The following is a 26,982-nucleotide window of genomic DNA, read 5'->3' on the forward strand; positions in this document are numbered from 1 at the left end:
GAAAACAGACAAGTAAGTAGTGAGTTACAGTACGGTATGCAGAGTGCTGGGATTACGGGAGAGGGTGCCACCCAGTATAGCCTGTGAGTCAGGGAAGGCTTCCTGGAGGAGGTGATGCTCTAGGTGAATCGTGAGAGGGGAGGGGCTCACCCAGTGGAATAAAAAAGCAAATAAGTATTGTTCAAGTTAAGGAAAGCTTGGAAGTGTGAGAGAGTTTGGTATATTCAAGGAATATTTCCCAAAACTTGATACTGGCAGAGCTGAAGGCAAGGACTAGGAGGCATCCATCCTCACAGAATGCAGGCGAGCAGCCTTCAGGTGGGCTCAATCCACCCACCTTTCCTAAGAGGGATTCCCCCAGCCCTGGCTGCTACAACATAGAATTGGTAGGAAGCCATCATGCACCCAGCCCCTGGTGCTCTCTGTGGCAAGCTCACCAGCAGGTCCTCTGGACATGCCCTGGTTCTAAGTAACATCATCAAGAAAAAAGATGCTAGTTCTGGCAGAGCTCCAGTGCTAAAGCCTGTTGTGACCTTGCCAATCCCCCCCCCCACCCTCAGGACAGCCATTTCTCTGACTGTACAGCAAGGAGGACCTCTGCCCATCCCCGGTTCGTGGGAAGAGGATAAAGGAAATGAGGTAGTGCACCCATTTCAGGCATTCATTGTATCATTTCTGTAACATTTATTACAGGCAGAGATCTTGCTATCTGGGCTGCTTCTGTCTCCCCAAGAGATACCACAGTGTTTGGTACTTAGTAGTACTCAAGAAACACTTGGGCTGGGCACAGTGGCTCACGCCTGTAATCCCAGCACTTTGGGAGACCGAGGCAGGTGGATCACGAGGTCAGGAGATCGAGACCATCCTGGCTAACATGGTGAACTGCTGTCTCTACTAAAAATACAAAAAATTAGCTGGGCATGGTGGCGGGCGCCTGGAATCCCAGCTACTCGGGAGGCTGAGGCAGGGGAATGGCGTGAACCCGGGAGGCAGAGCTTGCAGTGAGCCAAGATTGCTCCACTGCACTCCATCCCGGGGGACAGAGCGAGACTCCGTGCCCCCACCCCCAGAAAAGAAACACTTGTTGGAGCTTAGGAAGAAAGAGAGGAGGTGAAAAAAAGAAACAAAGGAAAATATCTATGAAAAGGAGGCATTCTAGTTTACTGTAAGGCCTCATCTTGGGAGGCAATTAGAACTGTATTCAAACCTTGGCTCTATCACTCTTTGATATGGCCTGGTGTATCCTCTCTAAGCCTTGGTCTTGTCTTCTGTAAACTAGGGATAACAATAATACCTACCTGATAGGGCTGCTGAGAAAGTGAAATCCCTATACAACGCCTGGGATAGAGTGAGAGCCAAACCCTCGGACATGGCTCTAGCTAAGCCCTGTGTTTCTCCCTGCCTCCATGGCAATCTCCCTCTTTCGCTACCATGGAGTCCCCCACAACTAACATGTTGCCCATTTTTCATCCTTAAGTCATCTGCCAGTTGCATCTATTTCTAGCCTCTGTCTTATGAGACAAGAATAAGGAAGGAAAACAGATAACTGTGGAGGCTCATTTGCCAGTTGTCAGCTCCTACCATCAGCTGAGCTCTCTTGTCTGCTTCTCCCTGGGTGCCTGGAAAAATCATTGTGACCTTTTATTTACTGGTTGATCTAGTCAGCTCTTGGCTCCGCAACTCTCTGCCCGCCCCTCAGGCTCCCCCCAGCTCTCCCAGCCCTCCATCAGCCAGTGTGGGTTCCCTGCCTCCCAGGCAGAATCATGCTGCAGGACAGGCAGGCTGTGCTGGGCCCTCGGAGCCTCCCTGTCTTCATGATCAGATTCCTAAAAACCTGTGGGCACAGAGAGGAGGGGCAGTCAGAGCTATTGATCTTCCCTACTCGCTGCTCCCACCAGAGGGGATTTCTGCTGCAGATCCTCTCCTGCAGGCCTCTTCTTCCCACCCCATTTTACTGAGCAGCTAAACTGAGCTTGAGGCTAGCGAGTGGCTGCCCCGGAGTTACTCCGTAAGTCAGCAGCATACTCTCTCGGCCCCTCATCCAACTTTTTGAGCTTTACCAGCTTCTTTTCATCCATGTCCCTTCAACCTCTTCTACTCCCTACATCAGCTCCCAGCCTGGCTGGCTGGCCATGGCCAGCAGCTATTTCTGCTTTTCTTTCTCTTTCTCCCTGGGCCTAGCCGTGCATTTCTCTGCAGCTCCTCTGAGCCAATTGGACTGAGGTGTGCACCTCGGGAAGTGAAGGGTGGCTGTTGGGAATAGGGACAATTGTAGTGGTGACAAGGAGACAGAGGAGGCTAACAAGTGTGTGCTGACAAGAAGACATGCCACATTGGTCCCTGGAAGGCCAGGAATGAGCCAGGCAGACCCAAACTATGTCTGGATTGGTTGCAGGAGTTAATGGTGTATAGAGCATAAATGTGACCTTTTGTTTACTGGTTGTGAGTAAATAAAAGGAGTGTGTGTATGTATGTATGTATGTGTGTACATGCACACATATGTGTTTCATACCCAAATCAGCTTCTGGAAAAACAATCATCCAAGGTAGAGTATGGCTTTCTCACTTCATTTTCTTCAGGCCATCTCCTTGGACTTCCCAAAGTTTTCATCGCCAGTAGTGGAATTGGGAAGCCTTATGCCTCCCTCAAATTTGGAGAAAGGAGTTTTAAAAGCCTCTTGTGCAAGTCAGCTCCCTGCTTTCCAAGCTCTCTTCTTGGCCCTTGCTGTCAGCATCAATTTTCTGCAGGGAGTGATTTAACCTTCATTTATTCATTAATTCCTTTTTCCTCTTAACTTCATTAGGTAAGATTTATAAAGGTGCTGAATTGGAAAGGTCACCTGTCCCTGGGCCCAGGACGCAGTGTGCCTGCCTCTCTTCTTGTGTGCTTCCTTTCAGGAGTGCTCCTGAGGTAGGCAGGCGAGGAGAGTAGCAGAAGAGAGAGTGAGAGCAGAGCCTGTGCTCCAGGAAGGCAGGGCAGGCAGGTGGATACCATAGGCTCTGAACACGCTTCCAGATTGCCTGCTTACTGTTGGGAGGCAAGATGGCATGGTGGGGAGGAGAGGCTCTGTGTTAGGCACATCTGGAATGCTGGCACTACCCTTCCTAAGCATCAGCCTTCCCCAAGTTACCTGTCCTCATTAAGCCTTCAGTTTCCTGTTAGAAAAACTGTCAATAATGCTAGAATCTACTCCATCAGGTTCTTGCAAGGATTAAATGAGATGCTTCATGAGCACAGTGCCTAGAACACAGCAAACATTCAACAAACAAATTGAAAATCTTTTTAAAAAGATCTTCAGTTTTCCAAGACAAGCCTTGGTAGCACTGGGCAGCCAGTCACTGGATCATGGACCACTAGAGGCTAGTGTGCAGGAAATCTATTTGATTCCTCCCCCAAGCAAGCTAAGCCCACATATTCAGTAACTGACCGTACCTCCAGAACCACAGGAAAAGCCTGTGGTTTCCTCATGGGGGAGCCAGAAAGAACCAAACCACCCCGTGGGGCCAAGGTTGCTCCCAGGGTCTAACAGATTTCTGCAGAGTTAGGGTAAGCTGGCCTCCTGTTCACTGCTGTCACCCTCTGAAGCCCACCCAGCAATCATTCACAGTTGTAGGCCTTTTTTCAGTCCCTGAGGCCTGCTGGGCTCAGCTGCTAACCATCTCATCTTAAGGTGCTGTCTCTCCCATTGCCAGCCTCCCTGGAAGGAGGGGATGCAGTACAGACTAAAGAGCATGCAGGCATTTTGAACTTGTCCAAAGGTCAGAATATCTGTCTGCTGCCATCTCTGTGTTGTCTTTCCTCCTGTGACCACAACAGAACTCAAAACCATCTCAATCCACCCCAATCGCAGTGAATTCAGTCCTCTGAACTTCTCTAACTCCTATGGCAAAACTGCCTGTCTGGATCTATCTATGTGGTGTGTTCCCCCGTCAGTCTTTAAACTATTCGGGGAGCGGACACAGGCTGGAAGCAGCCCATCCCCTCCCAGGGCCATGTGTGCAGCCAGAACTCAATCAGGTGTTTGAGAAAATAATTTTAATAGAAAAGCACAGAGGAAAGCGGGCAGGCAAACCTGTTCTGTGTGCCAAGCTGAGAATATTGGGTTTGAATATGATCACAGAGGATTACAAGAATTAATTTTATTTTATCTAATATGCTTCGAATTGGGCTTCTGGAATTCAACATGCAAATGTATGCTCCTAGTGCAAATTGGAGCATGCCCAGATTAATGGAGAAAATTCTCGTCACCTCGCTTTTCTCAGAATGCGATTTCCCTCACCTGGGATCACCTATTTGTTTGCCAAGGATGAACCAAGGGGTAAATTCTGATGGAGGAAGGAATCTGAGGGCTGGGTCAGTCTGACCAGTGCCCCCCCATGGCAGGTGGAATGAAGAGAGACACTAAGCAGTGCATGACGGCCCTTCACAGAGTATGGGGACCTCAGGGCAGTAGCCATGGGAAGTCCAAACTGCTCCTCTGGTCCCAGACCAGCCTTCACTGCTATACAGATCACTTCAAATGCACTGTATTAGTTCCTACTATCCTCACCTCCCAGATTTAATGACATTCTTGGGCATCGTTAATAAACAATGCCTGACCTTTTTAGAGTGGCAACCATTATATTATTTCATGAAATATGGCCCTACACAAAAGGCCATTTGGTGTAGTTATTGTTACAGTGTGAAGTGAATTTGGGTCTAACAATGAATTTGGTTCTGAGACTTTCACAGTATCCATTGAGAAAACTGGAGATACTAGTCACTGAATAGCCTAAATAGAAAGTGACCAGTGTTTATACCTGAATGTCATGGCTCTACGTCATTCTCTGAGTTTCTGCCCTCATTCTCTAGCTGTGGCCGATACCACTATCACCATGCCTGGCCACTAAGGACGCTGTGACACTAGCTTGACCTAGCTGTGGACAATTTCCTCTCCCTATAATTCAAGCTAAATCAATATTTGAATGTATAGGAAAGAAAGAAGGCCTCACATGTATAGGAAATTTATTTTCTCAACCCTCTTTAGTTGGGCTTGCCTAAAACATAGGGTATCCCTGGTTCTTTTTTTTTTTTTTTTTTTGTCAGAGTTTTGCTGTTGTTGCCCAGGCTGGAGTGCAGTCACATGATCTCACCTCACTGTAACCTCTGCCTCCCGAGTTCAAGGGATTCTCCTGCCTCAGCCTCCCAAGTAGCTGGGATTACAGGTGCCCGCCACCACGCCCAGCTAATTTTCGTATTTTTAGTAGAGACGGGGTTTCACCATTTTGGCCAGGTTGGCCTTGAACTCCTGACCTCAGGTGATCTGCCTGCTTCAGCCTCCCAAAGTGCTGGGATTACAGACGTGAGCCACCGTGCCTGGCCCGGTTCTACTTTTTAAAACAGTTTTTATTTAAGGTTCGGGGGTACATATGCAGGTTTGTTATTTAGGTAAACTCGGGTCATGGGAATTTGTTGTACAGATTATTTCCTCACCCAGGTACTAAGCCTAATACCCAATAGTTATTTTTTCTGCTCCTCTCCCCCTTCCGTCCCTCTACCCTCAAGTAGGCCCCAGTGTCTGTTGTTCCCTTCTTTGTGTTCATGAGTTCCCTTCATTTAGCTCCCACCTATAAGTGAGAACATGTGGTACTTGGCTTTCTAGTCTGACAACCACTGGATTGGTTCTACTTTTTATGAAGTTCAGTTTCTTTACCAGTGGCCCTAGACTAACATCTAGTGGCCATGGGGTAATGTTGGTAGACGTCAGTGTAGAGTGAAGCTGCACACACAACTTGGGCTTTAAATAGTTTCTCACTCTGGGGTCAACTAGGTGGAATAGATACCTGGCCATTCCCGTAACTCTCCAGGTAGCTCCCCTTTGAGACACATCTCCGTTCGGTTATAGAAGGAAGGTGGTTTATGTTTTTCTAAGTCCAATAACTAGCTGCGTCCTTTTCAATCCAGATTAGAAGCTCCTCCAACCTCAGGAACTGCATTTGGCCCAGGGGTACTGCTTCCTGCTTTCCTGTATCCTAAGGCTACAGTCTTAACATATAAAATTACTTTAAACACAAACAATGACAGATAACCATTAGAGGAGAGTCATTCTTTTACATTGTAAAAATCGAACTGGGAATTGTCACTTTTAAGAGGTAAGAGAGAGACTTACGGACAGACTACCAAGACGCCCTTATTTGTCTCTTAACATTAAATCTAAATCATAAAAACCATAGACAAGAGACTCTTACACTTGGAGCTATTTCATTTTCTTTTTTTCATGAGAGGTGTATGGAGGGTGCAAAAGGCCCACACTCAAAAATATCATTTCACTGTGCTTCGGTTTCCCCGATAGTAAAAATGAAAGAATCCAGCTGCCTGATCTCTTAAGTCTGTATATTAATGACTAAACTGGATCAGTGGGATTTCTTGGGGTGAACAGTTGGACAGTTTCCATCATGATACTTGCTTATGTGGGAGGATATTAAGCTCTTTCACCTTCTTGCTCTGAATTAAGAAATTTAGGAAGTTACTAATATAGGCTACAATATGGATGAACCTTGAAAACATTATGCCAAGTCAAGAAGCTAGTCACAAAGGATCACGTGTTGTATGATTCCATCGCTGTGAAATGCCCAGAATAGGCGAATCCTTACAGACAGAAAGTCGATTGGTGTTGCCTGGGACTGGAGCAGACAGGAGGGAATGGGAGTGACTACTAATGGGTATGGGGTTTCTTCTGGGGGATGATGAAAGTATTCTGAAATGGATTGTGCTAATGGTTGTACAGTTCCTGAATATTCAAAACACCATTGAATTGCGCAATCTAGGTTGGTGAATTTTATGGTATGTTAATTATCTCATTAAAGCTCTTATATTAAAAATCTTGGGAAGATCAGGTCCCAATTTTATGGCTACTCCAGCACCTCTCCTTCTCCTGCCAACCACCACCCAAAGAGGAAGTGGACACTGCACCATGGATAACGTCAATGTGTGCATCTGAGGGCTCTGCCATCCTTATTCTCTGTTCCTCTTCCCTTCTCCCTGTTTTCTTCCCCCTGCTGTGTTCTCCTATTCTTTCCTATTCCTTCTATCTCCCTTCTCCTTTTTTCCTTATTTTCCTACTGATCTCACCATCCAATGGGTGCATCTCGTGGGCTTTCCTTAACCCTAGGAAACTTCCTTAAGCCTAGGAAGCTGAAAGGGGCGTGGAAGAGGGAACAAGAGATAGTGAAATTTAACAATCATCATCATAATAAAGTGTTAATATTATTATAAATTATTATTATAGCTGTCCAGGACTTAATTTAATCTTCACAACATTCCTATTAGGAAGATAATCATCCACATTTTATAGATGAAGAAGTTTTTATGGATAAAGATGAAGAAATAGACTAACATGGCTAAGAAAACCCAGCCAGTTAGAGGCAAAAACAGAATGCAAACCAGGGTCTGTCTGGCCTTGGAGCCTATTCTCCAAAGCATGATAAGGACCTTAAATATGAGGCTGGGACTGGTTATTTATTGATGAATTATAATAGAAGTAATTTGATGGGGTTCCAAACTGCAGTATCTAGGATCTCATCTGTTGGTCTGATATTTATGGCCGTTTATGGGTGATATCTGCGTGGCTCTTCCATTCATTATGGTTTTCATTAAGACTCTAATCCTGTTTAGAAGTCTGTTTGTCATTTTTAACTCTCCTGTTTAATCTTGGGCAGCCCTAATCTTTTTTCACTACCAGCCAGAGGGAGACAGCTCCTGATGGCTCTTTTCTTCTCACAATTGTGTGCAGGTTGGGGTGTGAGGGGAGATGAGTGTAGTGGGCCTGCTTGTCCATGACTGTGTGAGACACGAATGTGTGTGTGGAGTATCCATGTGAGCTGTGGTGTGAGCATGTGTGAAGTTCGTGCATGGTGTCAGTGTATTGGTGGTGTGCACTGTGAGTGTGTGGTATGGATGTGTGTTTGTGTTCATGAGTGTGTGTATATGAGTATGGGTATGGGTTTGTGGAGTAATGGAGTACATATGTGTGTGTGTCGGGGCCTACCATTCATTGGTATTTGTATTAGTCTGTTCTCATGCTGCTACAAAGAAATGCTCTAGACTGGGTAATTTATAAAGAAAGGAGGTTTAATTGACTCACAGTTCCGCATGACTGGGGAGGCCTCAGGAAACTTACAATCATGGTGGAAGGCACCTCTTCACGGGGCAGCAGGAGAATGAGTGCCAGCAGGGGGAATGCCAGATGCTTATAAAACCATCAGTTCTCATGAGAACCCACTCATTATTATGAGAACAGCATGAGGGAAACTGCCCGTATGATTCAATTACCTCTACCTGGTCCTGCCCTTGATTACAATTCAAGGTGAGGTATGGGTGGGGACACAGAGCCAAACCATATCAGTATTCTTTTTTCAGAAGCATGAGAATTCTTGAGTGGAAACCTAACCATCTGTTCCTAAAACACAGAGACCATTCTTGCCTCACATCTGACCTTCCCTGTTGTATAAATCCTCCTGGGGTAAGAAGGTTTTAGGGAATCTGGAAAGGGATAGAGATTGACCAGGCCCCCTCCCCTAAGACATTCTCGGAGCCGGAGAGGATTCTTCAGTCCGGCTCTCAGTCACAGTGGACCTTACTTAGGTTTCCCTGGGGATGGAAATCTCCTTCCTAGAAGCATTGGTTTACAGAGAAATTCTTCCATTGGGCTCTTCATCCTTGAGGGAGGCTTAGATTTGTTTTACTTTTTCAGTTATCAAGTGTCTACTACTAAGGAATGAGTAACAAAGGAAATCTACATGGGTGACATCCCATATTGTGTGCTTCACTGTCCCCAAAGCACACCCAAATCTCATTCTCTCTGCTTTGGCTTATGGCGTTTTCATGCCCAGGCCACTTTTCCCCCTGCCCCTTTTCAAGTCTTGCCTCCATGGAGCTTTGCCTACTCTCAGACCCAAAGGTGATTCCCATCTCTCTGCACCCTCTGACCTCCCCTCACAGACATTATAAGAGGGTCCACAATATATAGTACTTGAAAATATTCTATCTCTGGGTCCGCCAGGCCAGAACTCTGGGAGACTCACCAGCTACATTTCAACTCCCTACTTCCCTAGGAACTTGGGCATCAAGGCTGAAATGATGGCTCAGGAAATGCATCACATAAAGGCACCTGGCTGAGGGGCAAGTAGGGGCTGAAACGAAGTCCTCATTCATCTTACCAAGCCAGGTACCTAGAGGGGGCACTTCTTTCTAATCACACCAAAGTACCGCACTGGCCAGTGGTAGTTCTGAAAGGGAGTCTCAGAGAGTTCAATCTTCTTGTCTGAGGGCCTATAGTAGCAGCCAGAGGAATGCTTAATGAAGAACCCAAAGAGTGCTGCCTGCCCCTCCCCGTGTGTCAAAGATGAAGTCTGGCCTCCAGTCTGTCTTCAGAAAGCTTCACCCCCTCCCTGATGAATCCCACCCCACTCTAATCACCACTTAACTCCACATGCCCTTGTCTGGCTCCAGCTTAATTTTCACATCTCAGTATCTGCCTTTTAAGAGTCCTAAATCTTTTTTTCACATCTTTGTTATGTCCTTCCAACTAGTTAGCAAGCTCTAGGAGGGCAGAGAGCATGTTTTCATTTCCTTTGCTTTTGGCCACCCTTGTGACATCCATCAGAAAACTCTGCACCCAGCTGGGGCTAAATCAGTATTGTTGACACACTGAGTCACCAGCCAAAGGTGCAGAGACACCAAAGCCCCATGCTTAGAGCTAGGAACTGGGCCAGTGACCCCTGCCCCCAAAAGTCAGCTCAGCCAGTCGTCTCAGGGGACACAAATCTATCCACTCACCTCCCTCCAATTCTGGACCTCATTACCCAAAGAAATGTCCCTAAGGATTAGAAAGCTCCAGAGGCCAGGCGCAGTGGCTCATGCCTGTAATCCCAGCACTTTGGGAGGCCGAGGCAGGTGGATCACTTGAGATCAGGAGTTCGACACCAGCCTGGCCAACATGGTGAAACCTCTTCTCCACTAAAAATACAAGAATTAAATTAGCCGGGCATGGTGGTGCATGCTTGTATTCCTAGCTGCTTGGGAGGCTGAGGCAAGAGAATTGCTTGAGCACAGGAGGCGGAGGCTGCAGTGAGCTGAGACTGCGTCACTGCACTCTAGCCTGGGTGACAGAGCAAGACGCTGTCTCAATAAAATAAAATAAAATAAAATAAGAAAGAAAAACAGAAAGTTCTGGAGAAACTCAGCCAATCTCGTGGTCTCTTTCTGTGGTGACATAAAGTGCTGGAAAGCAAGAGGAAGAAGTGGCCCTAGCCCTTCACCAGACTCACCTTTCCTTATCACTTAGTGAAGGATTGATTCGATTTCTTGTGTTCAGGAGCTTTGGAGGGACTAGAGCTTCACCCCTCCCTGAAGGTGTGTTTGCTTTGGATCAGGGACAGGCCTGTTTGCGGACAGAGCATCCGGAGACCTTTTGCTGGGTCTGTGATATAGTGGCTTTGTCGCTCTCCTAGACAACAATGTATATGGCATGCCTGGCCGGCGGCATCAGGGAATGTATATCCTGCCACTTCTTCCTGGAGACCTCCAATCCTGAGCCCCTGGCTGACCTCCTCCACTTTCACCTTTCAGCCTCATACTCCTGTGCCGCCTCAGCACACTCTCCTGTTCTAAAAAAAAAAAAAGCATTCAGGCAGTCACTAAATAGCAGTATTGATGCCCCATCCCCACATGCCCTGGAATGATAATGCATCACCCGCGGTGCGTATCCAGACGGAGCCAGATTACGCTCAGGTGGTTAAAAGTCCAGGTCTAATTAGAGTTCCAGGGAATCAAGCCATTGTATTATTAATGATTCTCCGGCAATGTTCTGATTAAAACAGTAATTTTAATAAGCACAGCTCGATGCTAAGTGTTCACTGAGCACCTAATTACATCAGTTATAACTCCAAAATTATTTAAAATTCCGCTTTTTTTCATCAGACCCGGCATGCACCAAATAAAATAGAGACTCAGACAACTCAGTGATTATTTGCTCCAATTGATTTCCTAAGCACCTGTTTAAAAAAAAGAAAAAAATATAAATATATCTTTGTCTCTCTTCTATCTCCCCCAAGTTCCTCCCACTCCTGTGACCCCCAGAAGCTCGATGACATTGGTTACATTTGAGGCAGCCATATAGGGAGGTCAGGAATAGAAAGCTGTGAGGAAGGTAGATTTGCACAGTCCCCACACTAACCTCCAGGTGAGGGGAGGCTGCAAAGTGCTAATCCCCATTGACTGCGCAGGCAGGACAAGACCCTGGGGTGGGGGAGGCAGAAGCACCCAGAGAGGGCTACTAACCCAGAGCCAGTTCCTGACTGCAGCCTTATCTTCAGCAGACCAGCTTCAGCTGTCACATTTAACCATCACACTTGCATCTCCTGGAAAAGGGTGGCCAGTGGGTCAAGGGGCTTCCCTGTGTGGCTGTTCTCAAATTCTTCTGGCCACTTTCGTTGCAAAAGAGACTGCCTGACCTAGTCACTCCCTGGAAGGACACCAGGATTTCAGGAAAAATGGTCTGCTGAACCATCTGAGGGGTGGTGTCCTCAGTTTTCTTTTTTTAAACAATTTTATCAGTAAGTTATCCATCTGTACCCAATAAGCCTGATAGTGAACAATGCGGTGCTGAAACTGTCACTTTTTGTGACCCTCATGACAATATGCTAGTGAGGAACAGTAGTCCTTAACATCATCGCGCCCAACCCACGTGCTGGGAGATACCATCACAAGGCAGCTTTCTGCTGTCTCCCACTGTCTCTTCAAGATGTTTATCATGAGTAAAGTTTTGCCTGGATCTCAGGCAGGTGGCATAGCTTCTCTGCATACTTGTAGATAATGAAAGCCCTTTTGTCACTCCAGTCTCAAACACAGCCTCAAATCGGAATGATAATGTCCAGTTCCAGACCAGACTTAAACTGTGGACTGACGTGCAGATTATTTTCCTCCCCTTGCCTAAGCCTGCTGCACGGTCTCCAGTTACTTCTCTCTCTCTCTTTCCCGTTTGCTTTCCCTTAAGTGGATCCACTTTGTAGAAAGGAGAGGGGTCAGAGGGGTTCTTTCTCACATGAACTGGAACTGGCAGCAGATAGCCTCTGTTCTCAGGCCTGGTGGATATTTCTGACTCTTACAGGGCTGGGTTCTTCCTGGGCCTTCAAAACTACCCCCTCCTGAACCATTCCATGGCTGCAGCTCTCATCAAGTGGGTGGTGCTTTCTCTTGACCGGACACTGTCCTCTCGGCTCTGATTTTCCAGTTCTCTCCATACAGATGTTCACAGTGGGGTCCCAGCACCACCTCCAGGGGGTCTTTTGGACGAGTTATAAAATGCTCCAGGCCAGCCCTCCCTCCTAAGGTGTTCACGTCTGCTGCAAGGGAAGTACTTGCCCATCCTTAGCCTGCCACCGATGTGGGGGTGGGGTGGGAGCAGTGACCTCCCAAGTTGCTGCTTCGCTCTGCCTCCTGCGGGCTCACCAGCCTACCTTCTGGGTTTCCTCCTGCATCTTGCTATCCACTTCCAGGTGGTCCTGTTGAAGGGTGGTTAGGTTTCAGCCTTCCAAGGGCTCCCTCCAAAAAACTCACACAATCTCTTCTTTTTTATTCCTTCAACCCTTTTTTATTTGACACAGAGTCTTGCTCTATCACCCAGGCTGGAGTGCAGTAGTGTGATCCCAGCTCACTGCAACCTCCACCTCCCAGGTTCAAGCTATTATCCTGCCTCAGCCTCCTGAGTAGCTGAGACCACAGGTGCACACCACCATGCCCGGCTAATTTTTGTATTTTTGTAGAAACAGGGTTTCACCATATTGGCCAGGCTGGTCTCGAACTCCTGACCTCAAATGATCCTGCCCAGCTCGGCCTCCCAAAGTTCTGAGATTACAGGCATGAGCCACTGCGCCTGGCCCCTTTCATCCATTTTGCTGCATTCATCTGGGTCGGGGACCCAGGGTCAGAGGCGGAAGAATCATGAACTTGGATCTTGAGACTCTACTCTGAAAAACTGTATGGCAGTCTCCCACTTTACCTTAGAACACAGCATTATTATATCATGGTGTCTTCATGGATGCCTTAATTTTAACATCCAGTAATGTTTAACAAATGTGAAAACTGAGGCCCAGAGAGGTTAAGGGACTTGCCTGGTACAGTTGAGTATGTGGTGAGGCTGAGCCATGTTCTTCTGACCTTAACAGCTATGTCCTTTCCATGACACCAAAAGCCTCTGCTGTGTTATAAACATTGACTATTAAAAAATTTTAAAAGCCCTCAAGTCACCTAATGGATCCTCGCAGAATACCAGGGGGCCTCAACCACACCTAGAGAACCTTAGCATAGTGCATTTGATTAAGGAGCTTAAAATAAAACCTGGATCATTGGGCAAGTATAATTAGCTTCTCAGCAGGTATTTATAGACCTATTTTGTACAAGAAACTGAAGTGGAAGCATACAGAGATATCTCATAAGAAGAAATAAAAAGCAGAGCCCTATAAGTAATCTAAAAAGATACCTACCTAAGAAGAGTATAAAAAGTGCATTAGAGTCATGCCAATTGGGCAGGTAGTCAGATTCTCAGTTCAGAGAGAGAAGTAACAAAGGTTGATCAAGGAAGGCTTCCGGGAGGAGGGAGGGCCCAGGGGTTTGCACATGAGCAGGAGAAGGGAGCACATTTGGATTAGTGGGAATGTATGAGCAGAGGCATGGAGGCAGGACTGCACAAAGCGTGAGGGAAGGCCAGGCTGGCAGTTGACATTGACCAAAGGGGTTGGGAGTGGAAACGTCAGCCTGGGTGAGGAGCAGAATTTAGAAGGCTGAAATGTCACACTGAGGTGTTTGGGCTATAAACTTCATGAGATAGGCAGAGTTTTCTTGTTGTTTTTTGGATTTTATTTTCATTGTTGTGTTTCTTTAGCTGAAATTATCAGTACAAAACACTGCTCTTGAAAGCCTTCCCTGATTTGTACTTCCCTTTTGCTCCAATAGCTTTTACCATGTCTCAATCATATTGCCAATATTTCATTATAGTTTGGGAGGTTTGTCTGTCTTCCTGACAACACTATGAGTACTTTGGGATCAAGGTCATATCTGTTCATTCTGTGAACTTAATGTCTACACAGACTATATTTTAGGTGTTTAATACATATTTATTAATAATAAGTATCAGCTATCAGCAAGGCACAGGACTCAGCATTTTCTAACCCATGCCATCCTTCATGTCTCAGAGGCAGCATGGTGTCAAAGTAGAGAACATGGGCTCTGTAGCCAGCCTGCCTGAGTGTGAGTCCCAGCTGTACAACTTACTGAACACATGACTTTAAACAACTTCACTGAGACTATCTGTGCCTCAGTTTCTTCTTTAGCTGCAGACAAGTTTTATATAACTAATATATATATAGCTAGTCTGGTGGATGGATGGATGGATGGATGAACTCATAGTGGATAGACTAATGATTGAGTAAATGAATGAATAAACAAGCAAATGCACAAAGTATATGTGCCAGATGTATTTCAACCACATTCAGGTCTACTTGGTGATAAATCAGATATACCAGAATGCAAATTCACAAGACCATGCCAATCAACCCACACTGGGTTGTACCACCCCTGGGTACAAAGCACTGAGGCCATGTGGCCATTGCTGCCTCCATGGAATGGTCTTGGTCCAATTGACCAGGCTATAAAGCTTCCCAGAGCGACACAGAGGCATGGAATCCAGCAAAGCCTAGGAGCTTTCCTGCCTCTCATATCACCACCTTGCCAGGGTTGAATGCATGAATGGCAGGAAAGAATAAATGAGCTCTATACAGAACGGAAATTAAAATGTTCCAATGTAAGTATAGGAGACTTAGGCAGAGATTTAACACATATTCTTATCCTCCATCTCCCTCCCCGTCCCTCTATCCCTCCTTCCCTCTCTCACTCTCTCTCTCTTTCACACACATACACACACACTCATCTACTCACTCACTGCATCCCAGGAAGCTGTGATGGACAAGACAATTCTCTATAGTTCTACCCAAGGGAACCAGTCACTCAGCATACCAAGAAAAGTCAGAGAGAATACTATTACGGGGTCTGATGTGTCAGGGAGGACAAGATGCCCAAGTTTCGGATGGTTAGAAAGGAAAGCTGAGAGACAGTGGAGAAGATGCATTCCATGGTCTTCTCATTCTCATTCTCATTCCATGAATGAGGTTTGCTGAAAACCAAAATTCTGTTTTACAGCATGAGGTTCCAGTGGCTTCTTACCTACTCAGAGTCATACAACAGTTCAGGCAGAGAGGTAGAGGCTGGCCTCAGTTCCAGCGCCTATGGATAATGCTGAGCTAGCTCCCTGCTTCCTTGTGTACACAGCTGTTGACCTGGTGCAGTGAAGAAGGCCTTGAGCAGTCACGCTTCGCCAAATCTGGTTCTATGTCATACCATTTGATGACACTGTCCTCCCTATGTAAAGATGACCTGGGAACATCAACGTGGGGTTCCTTCATAACTGGGGAAACAGATTCTAAGGGAAGTGTCAAGGATGGAAGATTAGAAAATAAGGAGTCCCTAAGAACCCACATGTATTATCAATAACCACAAATGCCACCAGCAGAGCAGGAAGTATTGCTGGGGACCAAGAGGCAAAAACTGGAGCTCTGTTGGGAGGCAGTGCCAGGGACTTTGCCAAAGGGAGCTAATTTTTATGGTCTCTTTCAGGAGCAGTGATGTCCTAAAGGCCCCACTTTCCCTATTATAAAAGGATTCTCCCAAACATAAATTCTGAATCCTCATCTCAGACAACTCTAAAGGTGGCATCGACCTTCCATTCAACAACAGCAAAGATGCTCTTACCCCAGCTGTCTGACCAGCTTCTTGGGCTCCTTCCCCTGATGATTTCCACTCCAAACCTCACCTTCTATGCTTAAAAAGGCCATAGGTACTTTAGATTTTAAAATGCATTTGGGGCTGGGCACAGTGGCTCACACCTGTAATTCCAACACTTTGAGAGGCTCTGGCGAGCAGATTGCTTGAGCCCAGGGGTTCAAGACCAGCCTGAGCCACATGGCAAGACCCCATCTCTATAAAAAATTTAAACAATTAGCCAGGCGTGGTGGCACATGACATGCCTCTAGTCTCAGCTACTCAGGAGGCTGAGGTGGGAGGACTGCATGAACCTGGGAGCCTGAGGCTGCAGTGAGCCAAGATCATACCACTGCACTCCAGACTGGGCAAAAGAGCAAAACCGCGTCTCCAAAAAAAAAAAAAAAAAGAGAGAGAGAGAGAGAGCATTCGGGATTAACTGGAGTTCCAAACCCCTTCTTTCATGCTCTCTTAGAGACTGGGAGGCAGGGGAAGTAGAAATCAAATGGGCAAAGCCCTGAGGTGGGGGCCTGTTAGGCAGATGCCTGGTTCTTGGATGAAGTCAAGCTCTGTGGTAAGGCTAGACTTGGGCTCTGTGTGTCCAGGGGCCTCACTGGAACAATGTCTGGGCAAACAACCATTGTGGAATGAATGGGTAAGGGGCATCCCTGCCTTGTCACCCCACCCCATGCCATCATCACCTTTCCCCCTCCTGGGGTAGGGCAGTCAATGTGGGCCCTATAAGGAGCTTTGTAGGACCTGGCTAATCCCGGGCATCTGGTCCCCAGATGAGAGGTCTGTTTTAGTTATTTCTTAGGCCCCAGTTCCCAAATCCTCCTCATCTCCCATTTCCTATCCCAGCTGCTTTTTCTAACTGAATAAGTCCACTGTTGTCATGGAGACAACATAGTATCAGCATCTCTGTTTTTTTGTAGGTCCTTCCAAAAGCCAGAACTTCCTAGAAAGTGTTCTACTTCTACCTCCCTAGTATTTCTGGCATGGAGTCTTCTCTGATAAAATATGGTGTGGTGTTTAGAATATCTGCCTTGCCGATAAGATTTTCTACCCTCTTTGTAGTTTTACCTTGCCCAAGTTTTACCTTGCCCAAGTTTTACCTTTATCCTTAGCAAGCTAAGCTTAATTTGACGTCTTTCAACCAAGGATCCTGAGTTTCAGCACACTTCCAACATTGAGATTATTTAATAAAGACGGCAGTTCCAGGGGCTGGATGGCTCTTCATGCAAAGGGCAGACATAATTCTCCCCATGTCATAGATAAGCAGTCTCAGCTCAAAGAGCTGGGACTTGTGTAAGGTCACCCATCATAGAAGCACAAAGCCAGGGCCCTCTGCAGCTTTTCCATGCAAATACTGCCACCTTCAGTGGGGTCTGCATCTAGAGACTAAGCATGGTAACTACCACTATTGAGCACCAGCTGTGTGCAAGTCTGTATGTACAGACATCATGTAAGCCTCAGAACAACCTTGTGAAATTGATATCAATGTTGTCACCATTTTACAGAGAAGGAAACTAAAGCTCAAGAAAGTCCAACATCTTACTTAGTGTCATGCGGCTGATAAGCATAGAAGCTGGATTTGAAACTGAGGGCTGTCCCTTTCAAAGTGCAAAACCAGCACAAAACATGGCCTCTACCTGAAAACAGGTTTCAGAAACAGTCACTGCCCCAGCACTCATCCAAGGGTTTAATTCCACTGTATGGGGCCAGAAGTTTCTTTTCATATTGTTCTCTCCCCTTTGACTCCTGCAGGACCTCTACTGAGTTTTTATGAATGAGGAGAAAAAAAAATGTCATTGAAAAGTTCAACCAACTTTGGACTCCTCTCTCTGAGTGATAGATAGGTTTAATTACTCTGAATTACTCAACCACTCTGCTCTTCTCCCCCAAGTCATTAAAAATAGAATTTCTCTTTGAACTGCACTCCGCCCTCAGGTCTCCAGATAGTCAGGAGTTCTTAGGAGACAGCCCCGGGGTCAGCTTCTGGTCAGAAGGTTGTGTGTTGCTTTAGTTGCAATCACAGTCTCCGGAAACTCCAGCTGATTTTCTGGGGTTCTTGTGCCTCATTTTTCTTAATGATGTTGATCATGTGACTTTCACAGCCCAGAGGACAGGCAGGAGGCAAGGTTGGTATTTACTTTATGAGAATTTAAGGGGATCTGGATGCATGACTATTGATTTTTAAAGAAATGGATCTAACACTGAGAACAAACAATAATGAGTTCTTCACATTAATTACTGTGAAGCTGATTCATAGGAAAAACCGAAGCTGAAAGTGTGGGCTCGGAGGTGTTCTGCTTCCTGATGAGCCCCAGAGAATGGTGGGACAGGTATTGTCTTTATTTCAAAATAAGGAAATGAGGGCTTGAAGCATAACCGGAGTGCTCATGGCCACACAGCTGATCACTGGCAAGACCGGGACAGAAAACTCTCCTGTGGCCACTACCCAAGCTGTGCTAACAGAGGGCTCGGTGACATTTTGTAGGAGCCTCAGATGGAAAATGTGGAGCCTGCTCACAGCCTCTTCGCTTATTGTTCTGGTCCTAGTAGGCTTAAAAAAAGAAGTCCAGCCGGGTGTAATGACTCACGCCTGTAATTCCAACATTTTAAGAGGAAGAGGCAGGAGAGCCCTTGAGCCCAGGAGTTTGTGATTAGCCTGGGAAACACAGGGAGACTCTGTCTCTCCAAAAAAAAAAAAATTAATTAGCCACGTATGGTGGCACACACCTGTAGTCCCAGCTACTCAGGAGGGCTGAGGCAAGAGAATCCGTTGAGCCGGGGAGGTAGAAACTACAGTGAACTGTGATTGCACCACTGTACTCCCGCCTGGGTGACAGAACAAGACTTTTTCACTTAAAAAAAAAAAAATCCAGTAGGGAATCTTTCACCCTCCCCAATCTATGTCCCTCTTTGCCTCTGGTGTCACCTCTCCTGCTGTCTGGCTCCTGATTCACCCAGCTGAATCACTGTTAGAAAACAGAGGGGAGTAAAATGAGCTAAGAGACTTGCAGCGGTCAGGCGGGTGAACATAATTGCAGCATCCAGCAGCTTGCCTAGGAAGCAGAAAGATGTTCTTTCTAGGAAGAAGGATGGCCCCAGCGGCTGCTTTCGGGGCAGCTCCAGGAGAATGGGCCTTCCCTCTATAGTCTTTGCCTCTGTCTGTCTGGACCCCGCTGCATCGGTGTGGGAATTAGACAAGTTTAGACTCCAATTTTGTTTATGTTACCCTACAAAGTATATGACGTTACGTGCGTTACTTGAGACTCAGTTTTCTGATAGGTAAAATGGGACTAAGAATACCTCCCTGGAAATGTTGGTGTAAGGATTAAATGAGGTAATCTGTGTGACATGCCTGGCATGCAGTAAATACTGGATACATGCAGCTGTTGTTATTATTGTTCCTGCTGCTTCAATCCATTCAACAAGCTCGGTCCACTGCCCAGCTCAGGGCAAGGTGCGGCCAGCCAGGAGCCTGCCAGCTGTCAGGAGACCTCAGTGCCCATCACTTCCTCCAGAACCTTAGGCAGCAGATCCAAAAGGACATGATTTCCTTGCTGCCCCGCTCACCTGCTTCTAGCAGGGGAGATTGAGATTAAGGTGTTGCTTCAGGCATCCAGTAGACATCAGCTGTTTCCTGCTGAAGGATAGAAAGAGGTGTGGGAATTTTTCACTGGAGACTTGCTGAGCCAAAGGGGATGGAGGAAGAGGCATGTCAGGAGGGAGGGGGCCTGGACTTTCCCCAGAGGGTCTACCTTGGCTTCTATGCCTGAGAGAATCAGGTCAGGGTCAGGGGCAGGGTTAGACCTCCCCAAACATTGGCCCACATTTCTCTCCCTGTGAGGACTCTGAATGAGTGTCAAGGGAAGGATAGCACACTAGGCTTCCAGGCAGAAAACCCACAGAAAATCAACATCTCCATGTTAATTGCACCCATTTACAGAAGGGCTTACAAGATTTGGTGCAAGCCTGTGAAGAAGAAAAACTCCACCCACCCATTTATTCCATCAGTTAACAGCTACTGGGTACTAGGAGCTGTGGGGTGAAGAGAAGCAGAAGCCTCACCTGCCCTCAGGTTCCTTCAAGCCTCCTGATCCCCGCTCTGCTCTTGCCTCGGATCTCACAGTGGACTCCTGGGCCACCTTCTCCCTCCTCATCCCTCAGAAACAGCCCTTGCAGTATATCTGAGAAGAGCAAACGGTCGGTCCCATCATGGGCCGTGGAGGGTTCTCCTCCACTTGGCCACTTTGCCACTCACTGCAAGTGAGGACTTAAGTGCCCTTCGGGGGCCTTAATTTCCCGGTGGATCCAGTGGAAATCATAACACATAAAAATACCTGTCCTCTCTTCCTCTCTGGGGAGTTGCACGGAGCAAATGAGATAATGTGTGTGAAAGCATTTCAAAAATGCCAAAACCCTCTGCCAGGATTGCTGCGACTGCGTTATTGATCTCTGTCCATACAGCAGCCCCAGCGAGGGTCTCTCTTCAATCCACCATCAGCTATGTGTGTAAATAAGTGTCAGATCTTTTCTTGAAAACAGGTTTGGATTGGGGAAAAGAGAAGAAAGTGGCTCTGAGACCCTACAAACCTGAAGGGGTGAAGGGGTGGGCCTGCAGGGAGGGACCACCAAGAGGAGGTACAAAGGAAAGGAGAGAGGCCCAGGGAGCCAGCTCCATCAGCTTCAGCTGCTATGTGCTCTGCCCTGAGCTCTGGGGACCAGGAGGCTGTTGATGAGACCAACTGGTGCTCCATTTGGGCATCTGTGCCACCTCCCACCCCTGCCACCTGGCTCCCAGCCACTGAGAAGGCCTCTGTTTCTTCCCTTGTGTCAGGAGCAGGGGACACGTGTGAGGACAGGTGTACCATCTGGCAGGGGCGAAAGCAGATTCCAGGGAGGAAGGGGATTAAATTCTCAATCTCGGAGGGGCCCACCAGCCTGGGGAACAATTTTCCCTTGTTCCTTTCATCCCTCTGTGTCTCTCTTGCATGATTGCAAAGGAATCCTGCAGGTCGCTTGAACACTGAGTGCTCTTGCCGAGCCCCCTGAGGCGAGCTGCCACTCTCTGTCCTCTGAGCCATGACGGTCCTGGTTCTACTTCTATTGTGGCATCTGTCCCACCATATTGAGATTATCTGTTTCCTTGGTTTTGTTCTCAACTGAACCATGGTCTCCAAGAGGGGAGAGAATGTAGCCCTGATGCCTAACAGAGGGTTGAGCACAATGTAAGTGCTCAGTAGATGTTTAAGGACTAAATGGGCCTCTGGCATGATCCACTGTCAGAATCATATGAGGTTTTTTGCTTTCACCTCAGGTGTTTCTCCATAAGAGCCATATAAGTGCTCAGAACCATGTGGGTCCTTCCAGGTGTCCATACAGGGTGGCAGAGGTGCAGCGTTGATTCTCTGTTCCCGAGCTCACTTGGCAAAGGGCGCTTGTTCTTATGCCTACCATTGGGAAACTCCTCTGTGGAAAGGGTGATGTGTCGTCTTGCTCCTGATGGGAGTAACTGCCCAGGGGCTCTGTCCAGGATGACTCACTCTCAGGGCCTCTGAGGCCTTCCTGGCCTTACCTTGGATGGTCCAAACACTACACGTCTGCCATGCTTTTCGAGGCCTTCAGGAAAAAGCCTGGGTCCAGCGGCTTCTCTCAGTGTCTTGTCCCCACTGCCTCTAATTATCTGATAATGTGTCTGGCTGTACTAGGCCTGACACTCTGTGGGCTACTCATGTGCTGAATTAAGGAAGTTGGTCGGGGAAAGAAAACTGCCCCACACTCTGCACCCCCTGCCAAGTCCTTCCCACATGTATCTTCAGCCCCGCTGAATCAGGCCAAGGAAGGCACCAGAGACGCGGGGCCCCGGGACCAGGAGAGCCAAGAACACAGTGTGAATCACCTTTAATTAAGAGTATTTCTTAAGTAAATGACTTAATAGAACAGTTATATTCATCAAAGGCATAATTACAAGCCATAAGATCAGGCAGAAAAGAATGTCCAGCATGAGGGTGGAATCCGGTTTGAAGCAGTACAACGGGTCCCGGGGAGAAGGCCACAGGGGGACAGGAGAAGGGCACCCTCCCATTGTATAATTATATCTTCACACTCATCCACCAGCCCAGCCACCCCCAGATCCCAGCACTCAGAGTGGAGGGGGTCAGGGAGCCTCAGGCATAATTAAAATGCAATAATAATAAACAAATGCTAATTAAAGTGTCATAGAGTGTCCCATTAAACTCTGAGTCAGCCCTGACAGAGGACGCTTGACATGGTGGACACTCTCCAGGAGAAAGCTCCCTTTCTTTCTTGAGCTTCTGAAGACATCTCCCTCCCCACCCCACCCAGCCCTAGAGCAAGTGCCGGACGCCACTGGGGTGCACAGTGAAGTGGCTTCTGACTGCAGAGGTTGGAACTTGGTCCTTTATGGACTTCATAGTCGCAGAATGATTAGAACCAATTTCTCACTGGGCATAAAGTAGTCCCCAGAGTACTGTTGCCTTCCCCTACACCCCTAAAATCCCTCTAATTCCTCCCATAGCCCCAAGGAAGAGTGATATTCTGTTTCTTCCTGGCCCCAGGACCTAACATGTAAAAAGACCCACTCGGGGAGCTGGAGTCATGTATATCAGTGGTTGACCTGCATAAGAATCGGCTGGAGAGTTGTTAAGACCCATTTCCTGGGCCCCTTCCCCAGTGTTTCTGATTTAGTGGACCCTGGATTTTCATGTTCAGTAATGTCATAGGTGACACCAATGGTGCTGGTTTGAGAACCATACACTGAGGGCCATTGCTCCTTGAGAGCCCCAGGCCTGCCTCATGGAGGACGTTGTTTTGGCCAAGGCTAGAAGGCTCGGAGGCATTACATATTCCAGCTCTGTGTTCTTTGCAGTTCTTCCCATGGTCACCCAGACCCACATATCCAGACCTGAACCATCCCTCCCTTGCCCTCACCAAAGGTGTCTGAAGGTGCTTTCCAATGTCTGCTTATTTGGTTCTTTCCACCTGGAATGCTCTTCATCTGGCTAAATATTCTTCACTTTTTAAGGCCCAGACACAAACTGTGTATACTCCATTTAGGGCAGCACTGTCAGATAGAAATAAAGTTCTAACCACAGGCATGAACTACATGTGTAATGTTAACTTTTCTAGCAGCCACATTTCAAAAAGGAAGAAGAACAGGTGAAATTATTAAGACATTTAACTCAAGATAGGCAAAATATCTAACACGTCAATAAAAAATTATTGATGTAATTTTTTCCCTTCTTTCTTTTCCTCAGTAAATCTTCCAAATCCAGTGTGTATTGTAGACTTACAGCACATCTTAATTTGTCCTAGCTACATTTCAAACTCAATAGCCACATGAAGCTAGTGGCTATTGTATTGGGCAGCACAGATGCCGGCAGAGTTTTCTCCTTGCTCTGAATTCCCTCAGCCCTCTTTGAATACTTCTCTTAGAACATGTATCGCTTTCTTCTTTTTATTGCTTGCCTGTTTGCAACTTGAAGGTGCTAGTTGTGTTTTAATGCTGTTGTTGTTTTTATTCTGAAGTGCCTAGCACTGGCCTGGATAGAGGACATGATCAATGAATATTGGCTGACAAATGAATATAGAAGCACATGAATATAAGAGACAGAGAAGGCTCCTGGGAACATCTGACTTTGAAGGTCTCCTCCCGGTCACTGTGACATTTCTTTCCTCTGGTTTGTGTGTGGCTATTACATCTTAGAGGAGAGAGTAATTCAAGTTTTAGACCAACCCCCCACCCCCGCCAACTAAGTTTCCTGTTTCACTTTGCTCTTCAACTCAGTGCATTTAAAAAAAAAAAAAAAAAATCACCAGGAGGGCCCAGGAAACAGGAAAAATAGTTGTGCTATTGGTTTCATGTTTGGAGAAGAACAGGGTTTCACTATCTCCGTGGCACTTGGCGTGAAAGTGGGCTTTGTTGCTGGAGACACTGCTCCCATTCAGGGCCCCTTTTCCCAGCTGCTGAGGGCTGGGCTGTGTTTTGACAGACGGGCCGAATGCAATGCAGACAGTTGTTTTAATTTGCAGCCAGATGCAGACATCACTCACAAGGAGCCCGAAACCCAAGAAAAGGACGCTAGGCACTGGACCGCCTCTCTCAGGCCTCAGAGAGTGGTTTGGAGGGGGCCAGCGGAAGCCTCCCAGGCACCCTGGGTCTCTGATATCCCAGAGGGCTGATAGTCACCAGGCTCAGGAGAGGCACATTAGAAGGTCTCCTGCAGATACCTGTCTGAAAGGTGTTTCTTGTAGGCATTGTGGGCCATGAGGCAGGGTTCAAGGGTTATTCTTTAAGGTGGTGTGAAATCAATTGGTGGTGGTGGTAGCTGCATGTTATCTTTTAACTGTAAGATTGTACAGGACAAAAATCATCAACAGTCTCAAGGAGGAGTTAGGGAAACTGTGGGAAATAGAAAGCTGGAATGTCAGAATTCGCAGGGACTAATGTAGCCTTCCTCTGAGGGCAGAAATCCTTTCTTCCAGCCTTTGGGATGAATGTCATGTTGACTGCTTATGCATCCCTGTGACAGGCGTTCCTTTGGAAAGCCAGGCGGTTGCATGATGTTGAGCTTTTCTGAGCTTTTCACCCATGAGTCCTACTGCAGCCATACTGCCCCCCTCGAACACTGGAAAACAGCCTACATGACTACCTTGAGACTCTTCAATGGACTAAATAAACATCCCAGGTTCATCTGCTCTACCTCAGACACCACTTCTCTGTCCCACCCCATCCTGGTCACCCTCCGGGAAGGATCTCTGGTTGAGCCCCTCCTAGGGCAGATTGTGGAGACCTGAACTCCGTACTCCCCAGTGTGGGGTGGCTTCTCTCGACCCTGATGCTGTGTGTGTATTTATGCAGCCCATAGTCAAATTAGCTTCTTTCATTATCACATCACCCTGTCAGGTCATATCAGATAGTTGAGTTGACTTTGAGTCAACTCAAATTCTCAGGTCTATTACACTTGAACTATTTCAAATCAGCTATCCTCCATCTTACACTTAGAGTACCAGGTTTTTTTTAAAGCTGAAGTGCAAGATTTTATACTCACCTCCCTACATTTCATGTTTTTATTATTAAAGGGAGGTTAGAGATGTTTAAAGCTGATCATGTCACTGACTTACAGAAAAGCCTCGTAGTATGGAATGTTAAGCGTGATGATGTAGGAAGGATGGGTGGGGACACCCAAGAGAGGAAAGGCAGGCTCATCTCTCTCCCCTCCCACCCACTCTACATCCTACACTTAAGTTTATACTGAACTTGTCCGTGATTGCTTTTGCTCATCACAATCCTTCAGCTTGGCATGTCTTTCCAGGTCTCTGCATCTGACCCCCCCCTTACCCTTCAAGGCACCCCTACCCCACTGGTCACCTCTTCTCTAAGTTCCCCAAACCTTCAGCACTCACAGCAATCCCACACAACAAAAACTCAGCACAATGTAGAGCAAGTCTCGGTTTGTAATTAACAACTCCCACTAGACTGTAGGGTTCTGGGAGGGCAGAATCTGTGTGCTGTTCGCTATCGTTTCTCTATTGCTTAGCACCAGAGCTCCACAGCGTTGACATCTGATAAACATTTGCTGAGTGAATAGTGTTAGGATCCGTCCTGAACCTCTCAGGAGGACGACGTGAAGTTGTCTCCATCATATCCTTTGTCTCCCTGCCAGAGGCAGAACACTGTGCTGCTGGACCACAGGTTATGTTTTTACTTTTTACACATCTGGTAGGTGGGGGACCTCTATGCCCTAACAAATAAGAACCCATTCCCAGCCCAGCAAATATTTTTGCAGCCCAGCAGCCTCCTGCCCCAGCCAGCAACAGATACCTAGGACATATCAACTGGAACACTTCAGTCCTCTGACCCCCCTTGCCTGGTCTTTATTGTCACCCCTGCTGTGCAGGTGGGGGTGAGTAATATCCAGACAGGCCCAGCTCAAGTCCCTGCAGGGCCCCAGCAGAAGACCAGGAGGAGTGTACACGGGCTGTACTCCCTGCGGGGGTAGGATCTTGATCTGCAAATTCCCACTTTCCAGGCAAGACAGAATCAGGCAGCTCTTTTCTGTGGATGTTCCCATTTAGCCAGACTTTTCAAAGGATAGGAGATTTACTAGAGAAACTGAATGCAGACATCAGAGAATGGGATAATTGGATCCAGGTGGTATATTTGGTTGGCTGTAAAGAGTCTGTGCCATACTATGAATATTATTTGATGGGAAAAGTTTCTCCTTTCCCTTTTTGAATGTTTTCTGTGTAGGCAGGATGTCTCAGCCCAAGCCCAGCTGAAAGCTCTTCAGAGATGAGTTTGTGCCACTCAATAGCCTTTCAACAGAGTTAACCATTTTGAGTACTTGCCGCTGGCTTGCCCAGCTCTCGGGAGGATGCTAGTGGCAGGCAGAAATAGATGGAGCCTTTGCTGCTACCTCTAGCGAAGACAAGAAGTCTTAGGCCTGCAACTCAGAGATACTTTCAGCTTAGACCACCTGCCTTATGCAGGTAAAGAGACTGGGGACATTGAGGCCATGGCCTGCTGCCCAGTGTTACCTCTTTAGGGGAGTTGACAGTGCAAGTGTGAATAGACGCAGGACTCTGTGACACACACCTGCTAGTCGTCACAGCCTAACCTCACCGTGCCCTCTTTCCTCTCTCTGCCAGGTCACCAGGGTCCCCGTGGAGTCATGTGAACAGTATACGACTTGTGGGGAGTGCCTGAGCTCTGGGGACCCTCACTGTGGCTGGTGTGCCCTGCACAACATGTAAGTTTGGGGTATCCTGGAAAAGGGTTTGGCATGCGGAAGACCTGGGCTTTCCTGGAATGATGGGATAATGACAGCATTTTGCAGAGAGAGGAATTGTCCTCTTCAGAGCAGTGATTCTAATCGTGGCTTCAGTGTTGAGAACGGGAAGAGGCAAAGAGGCCATGGGTGGGCCTTCTTTCTAAGTGCAGAGCCTTTGCCTCTCTTCTTTCATTTTACTTCCAAATTCAGCCCTTCAGCTGCTCCGAAGCGAGCTGCTTATATCCTTGTGTCTTTGAAAGAACTCACAAGGGAAACTGTAGTCTTTAGGTTTCCCCAAAACCTCCACAGTGTAGCCTGAAATAGGTGC

General features: G+C 47.1%; 1 protein-coding gene across 2 annotated transcripts in view; it reads left to right on the plus strand.

Annotated features, from left to right (window-relative positions):
* The window catches only part of PLXNA2 (plexin A2), a 196,485-nt gene that overhangs the window by 88,500 nt on the left and 81,003 nt on the right, over nt 1-26,982 (plus strand). For both annotated transcript variants that reach the window (XM_011975840.1, XM_011975841.1), the window contains exon 4: nt 26,533-26,633. In XM_011975840.1, the coding sequence (XP_011831230.1) occupies nt 26,533-26,633 (101 nt within the window). The remainder of the gene's footprint in view (nt 1-26,532; nt 26,634-26,982) is intronic.

The sequence above is a fragment of the Mandrillus leucophaeus genome, unplaced genomic scaffold (genome assembly GCF_000951045.1).
Source record: "Mandrillus leucophaeus isolate KB7577 unplaced genomic scaffold, Mleu.le_1.0 Scaffold159, whole genome shotgun sequence".
NCBI classification, from domain to species: Eukaryota; Metazoa; Chordata; class Mammalia; order Primates; family Cercopithecidae; genus Mandrillus; species Mandrillus leucophaeus.